This window comes from Stenella coeruleoalba, assembly GCF_951394435.1.
Source record: "Stenella coeruleoalba genome assembly, chromosome: 18".
NCBI lineage: Eukaryota > Metazoa > Chordata > Mammalia > Artiodactyla > Delphinidae > Stenella > Stenella coeruleoalba.
In genome coordinates, this window is record NC_137164.1 from 68,013,818 (window position 1) to 68,031,199 (window position 17,382).

At 45.1% G+C, this 17,382-nt stretch overlaps 1 protein-coding gene across 2 annotated transcripts in view; it reads right to left on the reverse strand.

Annotated features, from left to right (window-relative positions):
* TMTC4 (transmembrane O-mannosyltransferase targeting cadherins 4) overlaps positions 1-17,382 on the reverse strand; it is a 61,771-nt gene that overhangs the window by 20,842 nt on the left and 23,547 nt on the right. For both annotated transcript variants that reach the window (XM_079902777.1, XM_079902776.1), the window contains exons 6-11: positions 7,316-7,413; positions 4,130-4,222; positions 3,736-3,900; positions 2,626-2,828; positions 983-1,154; positions 763-894 (exon numbers count right to left, since the gene is read on the reverse strand). In XM_079902777.1, the coding sequence (XP_079758903.1) occupies positions 763-894; positions 983-1,154; positions 2,626-2,828; positions 3,736-3,900; positions 4,130-4,222; positions 7,316-7,413 (863 nt within the window). The remainder of the gene's footprint in view (positions 1-762; positions 895-982; positions 1,155-2,625; positions 2,829-3,735; positions 3,901-4,129; positions 4,223-7,315; positions 7,414-17,382) is intronic.

Below are 17,382 nucleotides of genomic sequence, written 5' to 3' on the forward strand. Positions count from 1 at the left end.
ACTATGTTCTAAGTACCATGTCAGGGCACTTCAGAGGCCACATTTCATTAAAGCCTCACAACAAACCCAGGAGATAGGCACTGTTGTCCCGTGTCCCTCCCCCACCAATACCCCCCCCCCGCCCCTTTGCCCAAAGAGGCACAGCTGGGTAAGTGAAGAAATTCATCAAGGATACAAGTGAAACATACTCGTACCAGACTGTGTCAACAAAAACACTGCCAATTTTAAAGTCTGTATATTTATTTTTACCTAATCTGGCAAAAAGAATCCCAAGTAGAGAAGCCACAGGTTTGATAGAACTGTGTGCTGCTGAACACCCCACAGGGTCCTTTAAACTTCCTGAACTGAACTGCTGTCCACTCACAGGGATTATCATCTTCCAGTTACAGATTTCAGGAGGCCGGAGCACGTGTTTTGAAAAGTGTGCTCTACATGGTTCGACCGTGGGCCTCCCCAGACCCCAGACTAGATATGTGGAGTTACCTTCCCTGCCACCACTTTAATCCATGATTTGGACCAACTGGAAGATGAGTAAAAACTTGTTTAGGTAATCCGCTGTTTCACTGACATTGTCTGGTTTCAATCATTTCTTTTGTATTATTTTGGCTAAGTGCCATTTTAATAAATTTTGTCAAAATCATTTAAAAGAAAAAAAAAAAGAAAAACCCCAAGTATATGATCAAGGTCATATGCCGGATTCCGTGTGAAGGTAAACATTCTCCTTACTCCGCTGTCGAACTTAAAACATGGCAGCCAACATACCTTGGCGTTGAGAGGACACACAGACAGGGCGCTTCTGAAAAGCTGTTCCTCATTCCGCCACTCGCCGCTGCGAATCACGCATCTCAGCGTGTTTATGAATAAAATTCCCAGGACGAAAGCAGCAATCAGTTTCTTAAGAAGAGAGGGACATGGGAAATGTCATTAGTAAAATCCACCCGTCGTCTTGGTCAGGAACGGCACCACCGCTCTGGGCCAATACCTTTTTCTTAGTATGTTTACTGAGAACTCCAAATCCGAAAGTCAGCAGCATGCAGTACCCAGCGCTGGGGAGGTACAGGACCCTCTCTGCCACCACGAAGCCCACCCGGAAGAACAGGTTACTCGCAGGAAGAAATGGAATGATGAGAAGTCCCAGGCCCAGCGTGAGGATCCTGGAAGATGAGAATTAAAATGGTTACTTTTAGACTGTTCCAGAAACATGTCCTCCTTAACATTAAATTCACGATAAAGGCCCGCCCCCCTTTTTTTTCATGCCAGCAACTGAGAAATGGCATCAGTAGAGAGGGTCTAACCAGGCAGCATTAGGATAAGATATAAAAATCTTACTAAGGCACTTAGCGTCAAGCATAAGGATAAAACTTACATGTCACAAAATTCACATGAATAAAGTTAGAACGATTACTTTGCGAGGCCTATGAATGCACCTGCCCCTGACTATACCTTAAACTGTGTAGGCGCTGAATAGCTCAATGGATATTGGTCCCAATTAGACCAATTTAGTCCCCCATCCCTGCCAAACTTAACAGAAGTAATGCTACTTAACTGGTTTAAACTTCATGAAATCTGAAATAAACTAATATCATTTTCGGGCGCTATGGCATCAATTTCAGTCAAGTAAAAAGAAAGCCAAGAGCAGTGGAATACTTCTGGAAGTAGGCAATCATTCCCAATCTCCCACAGATGTAAGAGGATGAATTAAGAAGCAAGGTCAAACAACAAGGTCCTACTGTACAGCACAGGGAACGATATTCCATAACCATAATGGCAAAGAATATGAAAAAGAATATATATGTATAACTGAATCACTTGGCTGTACAGCAGAAATTAACATAACATTGTAACTCAACTATACTTCAGTAAAATTAAAAAACAAACAAAAAAAAGAAGCCAGGTCAAATGCGGTGGCTCCTTCCCAGACCCTGTGCCTGTAGTACTAGAAAAATCCTATTGCACGTGTATAGTGGATTGGGACTATGGCTTGTCGCCCTTTAGAATTACGTACCAATTTAAGCCACGGGTAAACTTAAAACTGAATTTATTTTGAGAAATTACTAATCTAATTCCATCAACACTTATGCTTAAAGGAAATCTTCTTAAATAGCTTTCTTTCTCATAAAACACATTTGTTTTTCCCCCAATTATTTTCTCAATAACCTTTTTTTCCCTTTTCTGGGGTGTGAGAAAGAACAGGCTCTTTGGGGTGGCAATTTATTTTGTACCAAATAACAAGAGAAGGAATCACTGTAGCATCCACTAGGGTTTTCTGAAGCAGAATTGTGAAATAATGGGCACAACACACATCAATTACACTCTCAGTTCTGACCATAAATTACTCTTTACCACCTACAGCGAAAAGGATCTCAAAATGCTGCTTCACGGGGAAAGAGGGAGGGACAGATAAAGCAGTCATCTGCAACTCCCCCCCTCCAAGTTCACTCCCCACTAGTTGAAGCCAGCCATGGATTCCAAATGGATAGAACTCATCCTGGCCATAAACATGTATTTGAAATAAAGGTCCTTAGATATTACTTCCACAAAATCGTTAAAATGATCAGTGCTGGATTTAGCAAAATGCTCTGACTCCACCCCGTGTAGAAGTTAAAATTCAGCTTGGCCTCTTACCGTCTCTTGTGGCTGTCTTCAGAGCACAGGGCTTGGCATATCAGGCCAATTAGGCAGAACCAGAGTGCTGCTAGAGCAATTACCCTCCAGTCCCCGACTGACTTAATGAGGGGGATGCAGCCCATTGACCAATCAAAACACAGCCACCAGGGGCACAGCAGCAACCAGGCATTCAAGGAATAGTAGTAATTATAGTTTATGGCCTGTCAGTCAAAAGAAAAACAAACATTTATTTGATACTGAACTTGGAAAAAAAATATATCCTAGCTTCACTTTGAAGGCATCCATATGTTTCTGCTCAAGGAGAGCAGTTGTATAAAATAAGATGTTGCCACGTTCTACTTGGGCACGGGCTATAGTTTGCAGTTTACTAAATGCATTGAGATTTTTAATAGATAAAAATACAGCAAAGCCACCAGACTCTGTTATACATTTGTTATATTTCTGGTGACACTATGTCCTGATTACTCACTGATGCCCAAAGTCTGTGACCCAGGAAATCTGAGGCCCAGGGGTCACCCATGTGCTGGACAACCTAAGTATAGGGTCCTACGGTCCTTGATTTCTGTCTCTGAAGGCACAGCTAAGATACCCTTGCCTTCAGAAAAAGCAAACCTTTACAAGAAAGTCTGGACACCATAGACTTTTAAAGAGACCACAGGGGGTGGTCAGGACTACATGCTTCCATTGCAGGGGGCACGGGTTTGATCCCTGGTCCAGGAACTAAGATCCCACATGCTGCGAGGTGTGGCCAAAAAAAAAAGATACTGCCAATCTGGTTATATTTTATCTTAACCCCGCCATGTCAGTTTCCTTTATAACCAAAGTGATGGGGTTAGGGGACAATTTAAGGAGGCTGGCAAGAAACCTGACGTTTTCTAAACCACTCCTCTTTAATTTTGTTTAGAAAGGAAATACAAAGGGTTTATACCTTCTCAATGCCCTAATAAAAACCTGGTTTCATCCTAGAACATCCTTGGTGAGAGGAAACACACGTGGAAGTGTTCTGCTTATGGGAGCTTCTGTGGGTGCAGGGGAGGGAGGGAGGGGAGAGCTGGGAATCTGGTGGGCAAAGAAGAGGACCCATCGGAGGGCAGACTCAGGACTCACCCTGACCAGCATGCTACTGGCGAAGGAGGCAGGGTTGTCGACTTCGGTGAAGGCTGGAGGGCCGGTGCCCATGATCTTCCAGCGCACGTAGAGCACCCCTGTTCCCCCCAAGGCCAGGAGACTCATTCTGAAGAGGAGGCCCTCAGTCCTGAGCACGCCAGTGTTCTGAAAGGACACCGCAAGGCCCCTGACATCTCAGAGTTTTCAGATAAAAGTGTGGCCATGCCAGGTACAAAGGTGCAGCAGTTCTGGCTGAACCGCACTGACACCGTGCTTTAAAGGGCTGGCTATTTTAGAATTCAAAGTCGCAAGAAATACTTTGAAAATGGCATTTTAAATCCGCTGGTACTTGTCATTTTCCGCATCTGGGCTGGAGACAAAAGCAGATACTCACCTCTAATGATCGGTCCTTATGTAGTACCTTCCGGACCAGTTCCAGAACATTTAATTTGCCTATCACCAAGATGTCAAAGACGGCATTCAGACCCTAAGAGAGCAAAGCAAGGAATCAGCGATGGGGCAGCCTAACTCTGATTAGATAACAATTATCCGTCACAATTTTATTGCTGAATCTAGACAAGAAATGTCCTGGATTAGATCATCACAGATGACCTCTTTAGCTCTAAAAACAAAACCGAAAAATCTTACTGTTCCTATGAAATGAGCTCATGTATTATATCAAATTTATTATCTAGTAAATCCCTGTTAGTCTGCATATAAGAGTACTATAAGATGCAGGAGAGCTAGACCTTTGGGGTTCCCAGGAGAAGCTCTGCAGAGGCCCCCCGCTTCCATTTTTTTCTTTACTATTCAAGTCCCTTAGTTGTAAGAGCCAGCACCTGTGCAGTGGTCACGCCTAAGAAGATAAAGGCAGTCATCAACCTTGAAAATCCAGCCAAGTAAGTAATTACACTTCAGGAACCCCAGGTGCTGCCTGATTTGGGCAAATGCCACGGAAGAGAGGGAGCAGAACGTAGAGTCTCCGGTGGGGCTCCGGAGACCTCTCAGGTTCACACTCCTGGCTGTCCGCTAGATCTCCCTTCCTGCCGGGCACACAGCCAGCCCTGCAGGAAAGCATGGTCACGTGACTGAGTTCCAGCCTATGGGATGTGGGCAGAAGTGATAACGTGCCATCTTGGAGGTTTGGACATAGGCTGGGGTGCCCCGCCCCCCTCGGTTTCCTGTCCAGCTGTGGCAGAGATGATGGAGCTATTCAGAGTGACACTGGAGACCACACCCTGAAGACGGCAAAGCCTCGGCCAGCCTGACCCGCCTGTGTGGAGGACAGCCACCGCTGCCCACAACTTTTAGGGGGATGACAAATAACTCCAATTACGTGGAGCCACTGGCCCTTGGGAGTGTGATACTGCAGCTCCATTGCTGCTAACAGCTTCCAGTAGCACCACGATAGCTCCTTTCTAGCAGGTGATGGCTGCTCTTGAAGCTATGACACCTACGGTCACAGGCTGAAGGCTCATCTGGCCTTGGACTCTACTCTCTACCCTGCAGTGGACTTCCTACAAATGGGGCCACTGCAAGCAACGTCATGTGGCTGAACTCCCTGCCGGAAGCAGGTAAAGCGGTCAGAACAGACACTGCGTAGACGGTTCAAGCTGCCCCTCAATGACGGGGCTCTTTTTAGTATGGGGCTTCGTGGCAAAGAAGATCCTAAATCATCAGAAGCCAGTGGTAATTTGTGGTTTTCAGAGCAAGGGTGGCTTCCCTACTTAACCCCCTCCCATAAATGCTGGGAGCCATTAATTATCCAATACACAGGCCAGTGCTGGGTTAATCACTTCACAGAATCCTGATTTTATGCACCCATTAGATGAATGATTTTAGTGGGTCACAGAGGGCCATTTCTGCCTGGGTCTGAACCATTTTCTAGAAGGCAGAAGCTCCCTGTTGAGCTGTGCTGTCTTCTTATACCATTTGTTTTCCTGCCTGGGAGCTATAGGACAGTCACCCAGGGATGACGGGGTCATGTCGTCACGAGGACTGAGCCGAACACGAGTTTGGCACTCCCTCCTCCTTCCCGTGGAAATTCATCACTGAAGTGTCCACATTCTAGTCAGATTTTTTTGAAACCTGCTCAATTTCACCGTATCTTTATTCATGTAAATTCAACCTAATTTTGTAGTGCTTCTCAAACACTGATGGACGTAGGAGTCACCTGGGGGCCTTGTTTTTTTTTTTTTTGCGGTACGCGGGCCTCTCACTGCTGTGGTCTCTCCCGTTGCGGAGCACAGGCTCCGGACGTGCAGGCCCAGCGGCCATGGCTCACGGGTCCAGCCGCTCCGCGGCATGTGGGATCTTCCCTGACCGGGGCACGAACCCGTGTCTCCTGCACTGGCAGGCGGACTCTCAACCACTGTGCCATCAGCGAAGCCCTGGGAGCCTTGTTAAGGGGAGATTCTGACTCAGCAGGCCTGGGGTGGGGTCTGAGATCATAAGTTTCTAACACCCTCCCAGACGGTGCAGTTGCTACTGGTCCTCAAAACCCACACTTTGAGACAAGCATGGGTTTACAGCGGTGTTTCTCGCAGGTTGATTTTGTCCTCCCCCTCCCGCCAGGGGGTGTCTGGCAATGTCTGGAGACATTTTAGGTTGTCACAACTGAGGGTGGGTGTCCTTCTGGCATCTAGTGGGTAGAGACCAGGAACATATCCTATGATACACGGGACACACCCCAAAGAAAGAGTGATTCATCCCCAAATACCAGTGCTGCCAAGGTTGAGAAACACTGGTTTAGAGCAAACTTTTAAAAAATAACTCATGAAGTTCAAGTATCTTTGCACAGTAATTCTATGCCGTTTCCTAGCTGGCTAACCTTAATCCTACAGACCAAGCCCAATAAAACCAGCCTCGGCTGGTGTCAAACCCCAAAGAGCTCAGACCGCTCTTTCTTTCCCACAGCTTCCGATACGAGCCACACCCCCCCCCCCATCTCTGTTTTCCATTTCTCTACGTCCGCGCACATCCCTAATGTCTCAGCTTCCCTGTAATAATGTAAGGTGGGAAAACTGGCTAGAATGGAGAAAAAGGGGAGTGCCTTTCAATGCCTCTCTCTTTTTGGGGCTTCAACTTAGATCGGACATAGGAGGTGCATGCCTGGACTCTTCAGAGCCCTCTCCTCTCCTCTCTGATGTTTCAGGTGAAGCTGGGTATAACGTAACGCACATCAATGCACGTTTGGAGCAGAGGTGGGGTCAGAACACTGCTGTATTTAGAACACTGCTGTATTTAGGACTGCCGACATGAGAGCACCCCAGAAAAGCCACAGCAGTCTTGTTTCTCTTTTCCCTAGGACCTCTCCAAGAGGGCTAATCACTAGTCTTCAGGAACTGTCCCCACTCTGTGTCCACCAGTTCTGATGAGAGGCAACTGAGACAGTCAATTCCCACGCAAACCGCCAGGGGCATGACAGCACAGGTAATTAATTGGTCCAGAACGGTGTAGGACTGAAGGCCGGTAACGGGGTGCAGTAGAGGAGGTCACTGGGGCAGGGCAGCCCAAAATGTCCTTACGGGAGGGAAAGGGGGTGTAGGGAGACAGGCCCCGATGGTACCTCAGGTCTTACCAGCACAGTGATCCCTTGCTCTTTGCACAGCATGGCCACTGCTCCCAGAAGGATACTTAGCAACACCCAGAACGTGGACTGCGTCCCCTCCTTGTTAGCTGCCAATCAGGAGAAATGACAAATACAGAAGTCATGCGATATAGCTCAGTCTTGTTAACACCTGGAACTAAAATTCTAAGCATGCACCTTCAATAGCCACAATTTAAAAACAGTTTGGTCTTCGGACAGCATTTCTCTGTGGGTGAGTGTGTTAGACCCACACTTCTGGTTAGACAGCACCCTCTACATGGCACACACATCTCCTTCTCAAGGGGACCCCAGCAGGTGCCCAGAGCCTTTGGGAGGCACTGTAATGCAGCCCTGGCCACAAAGACATCTCAAGGCAGAGTCCCCAGGGGGCAAGTTCCTTCTTCCTACCTGGCCAGTCACCTAACAGGCCATTCTGAGAGGGCGTGCCAAGAACTCTCACTGGGGGTGTATGCACTGCATCTGGTTGCACAGGACCCAGCAGTCACTGCTGCTGTTACAACAGGGGGCGACGGGAATCCCCAATCTGCTCTAAGAATCTCGACAACTCCCAGGGTTGGAGTCCAGCACTGCTCTGAGAGCGGCTACCCCTTCCGGGTGGAGTCTGGGCTCTCTAAACACCTGGTGGCTTAGGAACGTCTGCTCTGCTACCATCGTGGAATAGCTCTGTAGGATGCAGGATGCAGGACCAGTGAGGCCACATGCATGGACACTCAAGCAACAACAGGAAGTCAAAGCATCACCAGAAATGTGACCGCTGTAGTAAGCAGCTTGGGTGGGGCTGAGCTCCAGTCATAACTGATGGTCCCTAAATGGCCTTCTGAGGAGGGTGGGTCTGCTATCCACTGGCGGGTGGCTGGTGGACGCAAGTTGGGGGCCAGAGCTGAACTGCTCAGGAGGAGAAGAAAGGGCACATGTGATGCTCCTCTCTGTTCCTCTGTGACACCCTCACCTCCTCATTGAGGTAGATGGTGAACAAACATTTAAAAAAGACCTAAGTTTAGCACCCCTATGTTCACAGCAGCACTATTCACAACAGCCAAGACATGGAAACAAGCTAAATGTCCATTGACAGATGAATGGATAAAGAAGATGTGGTATATATACACAATGTGTATACACAATATATACAGTATATTGAGTAATATACACAATATTACTCAGCCATAAAAAAGAAGGAAATAATGCCATTTGCAGCAACATGGATGGACCTAGAGATTATCATACTAAGTGAAGTAAGTCAGAAAGAGAAAGACATGGGACTTCCCTGGTGGCGCAGTGGTTAAGAATCTGCCTGCCAATGCAGGGGACACATGTTCGAGCCCTGGTCTGGGAAGATCCCACATGCCGTGGAGCAACTAAGCCCGTGCGCCACAACTCCTGAGCCTGTGCTCTAGAGCCCTGAGCCACAACTACTGAGCCCACGTGCCACAACTACTGAAGCCCACGTGCCTAGAGCCCATGCTCCACAACAAGAGAAGCTGCCGCAGTGAGAAGCTCGAACACCGCAATGAAGAGTAGCCCCCACTCGCCGCAACTAGAGAAAAGCCCGCGTGCAGCAACGAAGACCCAACGTAGCCAGAAATAAATAAATTTACAAAAAAACAAAAAAAGAAAGACAAACACCATATGTTATCACCTATATATGGAATTTAAAATATGACACAAATGAACCTATCTATGAAACAGAAACAGAATCATGGACATAGAGAACAGACTGGTGGTTGCCAAGGGAGAGGAGGTTGGGGGAGGGATGGAGGGGGAGGCTGGGGTGAGCAGATGTAAGCTTTTATATATAGGATGGATAAACAACAAGGTCCTACTCTATAGCACAGGGAACTATTCAATGTCCTGTGATAAACCATAATGGAAAATATTAAAAAAAGAATGTACATATATGTATAACTGAATCACTTTGCTGTACAGCAGAAATCAACACAACATTGTAAATCAACTATACTTCAATTTAAAAACTTAATTTAAAAAATAAAAATTTAAAACACACCTAAGTTTGAGGTAGGGCAAAGTGAACCTGCTTGGAGGAGGTGCCCATCAATCTTGGGTCACCTCTGCTTAAAACCGGAACTCCTGGTCTAAATTCCAGCTCTGCCGTTTACCAAGTAGCCTTGAGCGAGTTACTTTTACTAACCATCTCAGTGACTTCATCAATAAAATGGGGGCAACATTACCTATGTATCCCCTACTTGAAAGAGAAAAAAAAATATAGAAGTACCTGGCCACTTGTGTTAAAAGTTACATAACTATGCTTGTAAATGCAAAACATATCTCTGGAGAACACAGGTGAAACTAACTACGGTAGTTTCTGAACAGTTTTAAGAAGAAAAATTCAGGTAGGAGAGGGAGGAAGTCTTACTTTCACCGGGTAATGTTTCATACTGTCTAAATTTTCTTAACTATGTGCATGTATTAAAAACCATACTAAAAACTACACATTAAAAAAAATCACTTGGTATAGTGCCAGGACCCCAGAAAGCATTCAGTGTTTGTTGCACATTAATCAGCAAAATCACCCCAGGTTTGAGGGAGAAGGTCTTTCAATGGGGCTTTGATGCAAGGGGGTGGCTGATCTGTCACCTTGTCACCAAAATGTGCCAAGCTTGTTATTCAGTGAAAAGATGCACCTTGGTTCTCATTAAACTGCTTGAGCAAGAAACCAACAATTAAGGGGTGTGTGTGTGTGATGCAGATCCTGAGTGAAGTGAATATGTAAGAATCATCAGCAAAACCCCAGGATGAAAGTCCTGGGCTCCCTGTCCTGAAACAGCTGTGGGGTCTGGGTTGGGAAGTGCTGCTAGCCTTGAACTTTCTACGTGTGGGTGGAGACTCCTCTCAACATATCGAGGGTCTGCAACCAGCCGAGCCCCCGGACTCTCAACAAACTGTGAACAGGACTGAACCCCCTGCTGCTAAGGGCCCAGTAGGCTGGCGGGGAAAGTGTCCTAGCCACAAACAGGCTATGATGGCTGGAGAGATTCGGAAGTCTAGCAAAAGGACACAAAGGCCAACATTTTCTAACCCTTTCAGCTTTTCTTGGGACCCTCCGTATGTCAAATTTCCAAATTTAATGTACAAACAGGCAGAACTAATAGAATACAGAAAAGTCTTATTTGGCTGTATAGTTGAGGCACCAGAAGGCTTTTCACCAGGCCAAATGATCAACAAACAAGAAAGCCTCACTGATTTGGAATCCACTGTCCCATAAAACACAACGAACACTCTTGCTGTAAGCCTTTCCAATCCTTCCTGCCGCTGACGTGATAAAGGGGTCCCAGTGCTGAGAATGGCATTTAAGGCCTTGCTGCTGGGCGACACAGCCTCTCTCCGGGTTCCCTCGGTCTATATTCCAGGCACACGGGTCAACCTGCTCACTGGGCTTTGCACATTCCACTCTCTTAGGCTAGAACGTTCCCGGCAGAATCCTGCCATCTTATTCAGCTGCCAAAGGTCACTTAGGCTGTGCGACCCACTCCCACTCTCTTGGGCAGCCTCCCTTCCCAATTCACTGGGCTTTATTCACAGTTAGAACAACAGCACGTGGTCCTACTGTGGGCACACCTGACTGCCCAAGAGCAGGGTCTGTCTCACACACGCCGGTGCCCCTAACTGACCCCCTAGATTAAGTTAGGCCCAGCATAGCACCTAAACTGCCCTCAGCACAATCAATCCCTACATTCTTCTCACACTTTATTGCAAATGCTTGATTTTTCTGTATTTTCCCCAGATGGGGCTTCTCACCCTTGGCACTGCTGACATTTGGGTGGGCCAATTCTCTGCATCGTAGGACGTTTAGAGCCTCCCTTGTTTCTACCCATGAGATGCCAGTAGCACTTCCAGCCCTCAGTGGTGACGAGCAAACATGTCAGACTTTGCCCGATGTCCTGGGGGTGGGAGGGGATCACGCCCAGTTGAGACCATTGCACTAAACCTGTGCCACTCACAGCGTGTGGTCCATGGACCTACCCTGAGATCCTGTAAGAAAGGCAGACTCTCAGGCCCCACCCAGAACCTCGGACTCAGAAACTCCAGGGTGGAGCCCAGCTGTGAGCCTTTGAACCAGCCCCCCAGGTGATTCTGATGCTAAAGGTCAAGAAGCTTCACCCTAGATGGGAAGCTTGCTCACCGGTGCATCCCGGGCACCAGGCCTGGCTCTTTGGAGCAACTCCTCCAAGCTCCAGAATCCGCAGCACCTGATTATCTACCGGAAGGGGCAAGGAACTGACGAATCACAGAACCACAGTGTAGGAACAGCTGGAGCGCTCTGGGAGGTTGTGCCTATCATCTCCCTTGCAGTGACGGGAAGGCCGGAATCCCTTCCGAGACGTTTCCAGCCGGGGGCCACGGGGCCTTGACTTCAGGAACGTCAGTGATGGGTGTCACTTTCCATGACAGTTTCCATGACAGCCCATTTCGGTTTTAACGTTGGGTCGTGTAACACGCTTTCTTAGAGCGAGCCCACGCCAGCCTTCCCCCACCTCCTGCTGCCCTAGAGCAGTGCCTCTCCAATAGCCCAGGTGGCACAGTGCCTGGGAGCCAAGTTCTCTTTATCGCAAACCACTGTATATCGGAATATTTAGTTCCATCAAGCAAACTATGGATAATTTCACTTGTAGAAATTAATTACGTTTTATATGTAATACCAAGAGATCACAGTTACGAGCCACAACAACAGAGCCTTGTTACATTAGACATGACTGCGCTGGGGTGTTTACATATTTATTGGAATTTATTATTATTTTTGGCCCTGCCGCTTGGCATGTGGGATCTTAGCTCCCCGACCAGGGATCGAACCCGCACTCCCTGCATTGGAAGCGTGGAGTTTTAACCCCTGGACTGCCAGGGAAGTCCCAGGAATTTATTATTTTCTTTGGGCATTTGTAGCAATCATTAGCAGACAAGTGCTCACAGACACCAAGGCTTTAAAAACAAACAAAAAAGGCCAAAATAACCCTAAAGCTATTAGTTAATTCCTTTTAGGATATGATTTAAAGAAAGGCCTCACATGTTTTAGCAGGTGAGCACAGGGTCCAGCTGGCAAAGCAAAGGTAATGACACTCACGATACACCACAGCAGAGCACGGGTACGCCCATGCCTTCTGACATACGACAGTGATGGACGGAGGGTGACAGCGTAAGGCTTGTCCTCTCCATCCTGGCATACGTGTGTTCACTTAGCCCCTCCTCTGGTAACACGTCATCCTGAGTCTGCGTCTAACCACTTCCAGGATTTTCTCGTTATCAGCAGGTTATATGCAAATAGAACCCTTAAACGAACCCATTAATTACCACGGAGTCTCCTCTACAGGGTAAAAGACACCCCAACCCTAGCTCCTATGCCCCTACCGGCTCCACACCACCCTGCATGGGAGATGGTGTTGTAGGCTGACCTCAGCCATTTGTTTTCATGCCCACCAAGCATTAGGTTCAGCAGTTCACTAGAAACCAAATGGAGGGACTTCCCTGGTGGTCCAGTGGTTGGGACTCTGCGCTTCCACTGCAGGGGGTATGGGTTCGATCCCTGGTCGGGGAACTAAGATCCTGCAAGCTGCGCAGTATGGCCAAAAAAAAAAAGCCAAATGGACTTCTCCCTTCCTTGCCCCTTTACCTGGATTTGATTTTTTAAGCTTCTACTCCCACAATCTGTGTTTATACCTCTTAAGGAAACAAAATATGATTTCCCAATGTAATGTTCCCTGTTCTTAACATTAAAAGCAAGGCCCTTGATTATTTTCTATTTCCTCCTAGAAAAACTGAATTAGCTTGTGTTTTACTTGACTGTAACAGGGATTAATTTCCCCCCCACGGACCAGTGGTTTTGGATAGGAAAAGAATTCCCAGTTCCTCCATTAAAACACCCAAAGGACCGCTCTTGAAAGCACTGCATTAATGCAAAGTTAAATTACTACAGGGCTGTGGAAGTGATGGGCTCACGTTCCACTTGTCTGGAATTTAAAATGGATTTTTCCTCAGTTGGCTAAATCAGAGATTTCACGGAATACAGAAAAATAACATAAAAAAACCCACAAGCTTCAGGTTCACTGATAGCCTTCTCCCTAATCTCACCCCATAATTTCACCACACTTCTCAAATCCCAAATTTCTGTAAGGGACTCAGACTCCCTCCAACTCTCAAATCTTTATCACAGCTCTTCTGGGACAGCCCTAATCTTTACTTTTCTCTTATACTTCTGATTTTGTTCAAACATGTCCAGCGTGGAAACGTGCGAAAGATGAAGATGAGTCTTTGCTGAAGAAGTTTCTTCAGTTTCAGTGTTTATTAAATATGAGTGTCACTTCTCAACAGTGGCAATTTCAGGGACCAGTTGTAAACCCAGTGATGGCTTCACATTCAGAAAACCAAATTCTAGACCACCACTGTCCAAGAGGAGGCATGCCAGTCACTGAGCACCTGAAATGTACCTCTTACCTATTGAGATGTGTTGGAAGGGTCAAACACACACCTGAGTTTGAAGACTCCGTATGAAAAAAAGAATGTTAAACATTTCATCATTTGTACACTGATTACATGCTGAAATTATAATATTTTTGATATATCAGGCTAAAAATGTATAGGTAAAATTCATCTAACCTGTTTCTTTTTGTAATGTGGCCAGTAGAAATTTTGTTATGACCTGAATGGCTCACACTGTATTTCCTATTGCACAGCACTATTTACACCATGTGCTGAGACCCAGCTCATATAAGAAATGATCTGCACAGCTGTGTTTGTGTTCCAAGTCTGCCTTTGAAAAACTCGGAAAATACGAAATTCGTTGCCTATTTAAATCCAATTATTTCTCCCCCAATCCCTACCAGACTAGCAGTTGATATGTTATCAGGAGTCATAAGACTAAGCATGCATACACACTTCAGTTTTCCCACCATCCAAACTAGAAAGCTGGGTAAAACTAATACAGTTGACTCGAACTGGAGATTCAGGGCCTGACACCTCGGTATAACTTCACAGACAGCGCCCCACGTTCCTCGGTATCCGAGGTTCCACATCCGCGGATTCAACCAACTTCCAGTCCTGCAGGACTGAAGTGCGTATTGAAAAAAATCCGCCTACAAGTGCACCCGTGCAGTTCACACCCATGTTGCTCAAGAGCTAACTGTAGTTTTAAACTATTTCGTATAAATCAAAGGGGTCCTCTTTACAAATGTGTTGTATATAGGTGCATGATAAACCAAGGCCAACCTACACAGCATTGATAAAGTGTTTCTAGTACTGGGGGCAATCAAGAAAGGCCTCATAAAAATTAATCAACTGGGAAAGTGGCCCTGAGTTTGGGGACAGCCCAGCCTAGCGGCCTTCTGGTAATAAAACCTCCTCTAGCACAGCTTTACCCATGTAATTCCCCAATTTAAGATTTTCTTTGAGTATTAATTTGTCAAGGTGACTAACGCTAATAATTGCCAATATATACAGCTAATCTAGATAAATTTGGACTTGTGTTTTTGTATGTTTTTACTTAATAACTAATGCAAGCTACTCTTTTATTTCCAACTTTGAGCATTTTAATAAGGCAACTGAAACAGATAACAGGAGGCTACCTTGCATACAGTTGGCACTCAGTAAATATTTGTTGAGTCAATGGTTTCATTTATTTCCATGTCTATTAGAAGCCTTACTATATTTTGAAGGCAATTATGAGATGGTATTTAATACCAAAAAGTTATTAATTTGTTAATGTGAACAAATACAGCCAGAAGTCAAGTCTTTTCACTTTTAATTTAGTCTTTGAACCCCCTCACAAGGGAAGAATCTTCATCATGTAAGAGACTCTTTTTCAAAATAAATTATTATTTTTAAAATTTATTTATTTTACTTTAATTTTTTTGGCCACCCCGTGCAGCTTGTGGGAACTTAGTTCCCTGACCAGGGATTGAACCCGAGACCTCGGCAGTGAGTGTGTGGAGTCCTAACCACTGGACCGCCAGGGCATTCCCTAAAATAAATTATTTTTTAAAAATTACATAAGTAATATTAAAAATGCATAAGAGAAACTGATTATTTTAGTTTTAAATTTAGAATTAACTGTTAAAAACAGTAAAAATAAATATCCTGAGGCAGATATCGCCTCCAGTGCAGTTGCATTTATGAATTACTTTTATTCAAAAAAGTCTTTCCCAAACAGGGAATTCTAACTGGTGCATAGCTCTGTGTAAGCATCTCAGGTTCTGACAGAGTTCTCCATCTCATCTCCATCCAGTCTGCTAAATTTTAAGCACCAATGACCCAGGAGAGGAAATTTTTTTAAAAACCCTAAAAAGCTATTCTTACACCATGCAACATCTCTCATCACTTAAGAACACAACTAGGATAATTGTGCAGCATCCGCAAACATCAACACTTTATAATCCAGAACTTAATAAAGACTGGTTTAGAAAGTGTTTTCTTTGTTTCGGTATATGTCTCTGTTACCTGAGATAATCCAATCACTTAGGTAAAGGGAGGCAAAGGCTAATAGGCAGTGGGGATGGGGGTGGGGGAAGGAGCGGGGGGGGGGGGGGCGGGAATAAAACACCCACATGCACTAACAGAAAGACACTTGTCAGTGCCAACACCCACAAGTGCCAACAGATGTGATCAATTTAATGAAGCACTGCGCCTCGGATTTGGCACTGCTTTCAAGTGGGAGGCTCTTCTTTCAGAAAAAAGCATCACATTGTAGGAGCTACCCTCTTCACCACTCGATGCCTGGCATCTCTGCTGCCTTAAAACTGGCACGGCGTGGTGTGTGTGTGTGTGGGAATCACTCCACCCTGACAGGTGGCCCCAACTCCCTCTGCCAGAGCGACACAATGAGCATCAGATTCTCGTTCCAAAAGTGGGAGCCAACCAAGCAGTGCTTCCACCCGCAGAATGAGAGAAGTCAGACACTGCAGTCCTAAAATACAAGACCGTTTTGGGAGAATCGAGCAATGTACGAACCACGAAACATGAAAGAGAGAAAAGAGAACACACATGAATACTGATGTCACAATTCAGATGGCAACGACCCCAAATCTAAAAACAAGTGTCCTAGACTATGTGAGTTACACGATTGCCCAAATTTCTTTTAAGCTGTGTAATTCTAAGTCAAAGAAAAACATGTCTTGAATCACAGTGGAAAACAGGAGGAAATGAGACCCCAAGAATCAAGAGTTATCCTGTTTTAGCTGCCTGAACTATGGTAAGGAGAGCAACACAACAAAGTTTAAGAACTTAGAACAGAGATTTGAGACCTTGTGTTTCATAATAGTTTAGAATTTAAAATGGTTATTCTAGGTTTGTAGCAAATTCCTTCCCCTCTTGAAAAGATTCTCTCCGTCCCACTATAAATGAGACTAATGAAACTTCTCTTCTTCGTCCGAACTCCCATGAAACAATATTTTAAGGTATTAGTTTATAAAAGAAATTGTTTCTGGCTATTCTATCAAGTTTATCACGCAAAGAGATTACCTGTTTCCAATCCAAAATACGTACTAGGCTTTAACAGAGAGCGAAATGTTGATAGGATGTCTTATCATTAGAATAATACTTTTTGTTTCGGGCATTCAGAAAAAATAACCAGTGCACCATCAACTTCATCTGACTTAGTGTTTTTCTTTCTTTATTTTTTTAAAGAATAATTATCCTTTCTTTATAAGGATATTTTCTTATTTAAAAAAAGATTCTGTTCTAAAAGATCTTGCTTGGAGATATTCTATGTAAGCACCAAAAAAAAGAAAAAAGAAAAGAGGCTGACAGAAATGTTACATGAGATTTTTTTTCCCACTCTCTAAAAATGCTAGGATTCCAGAGGTTAGCACAGAATTGCTTGTTAATAAACTCAGGCAGTTAAAAATTGTCCAGAGCTTTATAATAAAGACACTGCATCTATAAAGAAAGCTAATGAGGTTATCAAAAAGAAATGTATCCTCTGAAAGAGTTTTCTAACTAGTTAAATCATTAGTTTCAGAGCACTCAATTTTTTTGTTCCCTTATAAAACATATTAAATCTGTTCTTCTGTAAAAACCCTTCTCTTAAACTTCAATTT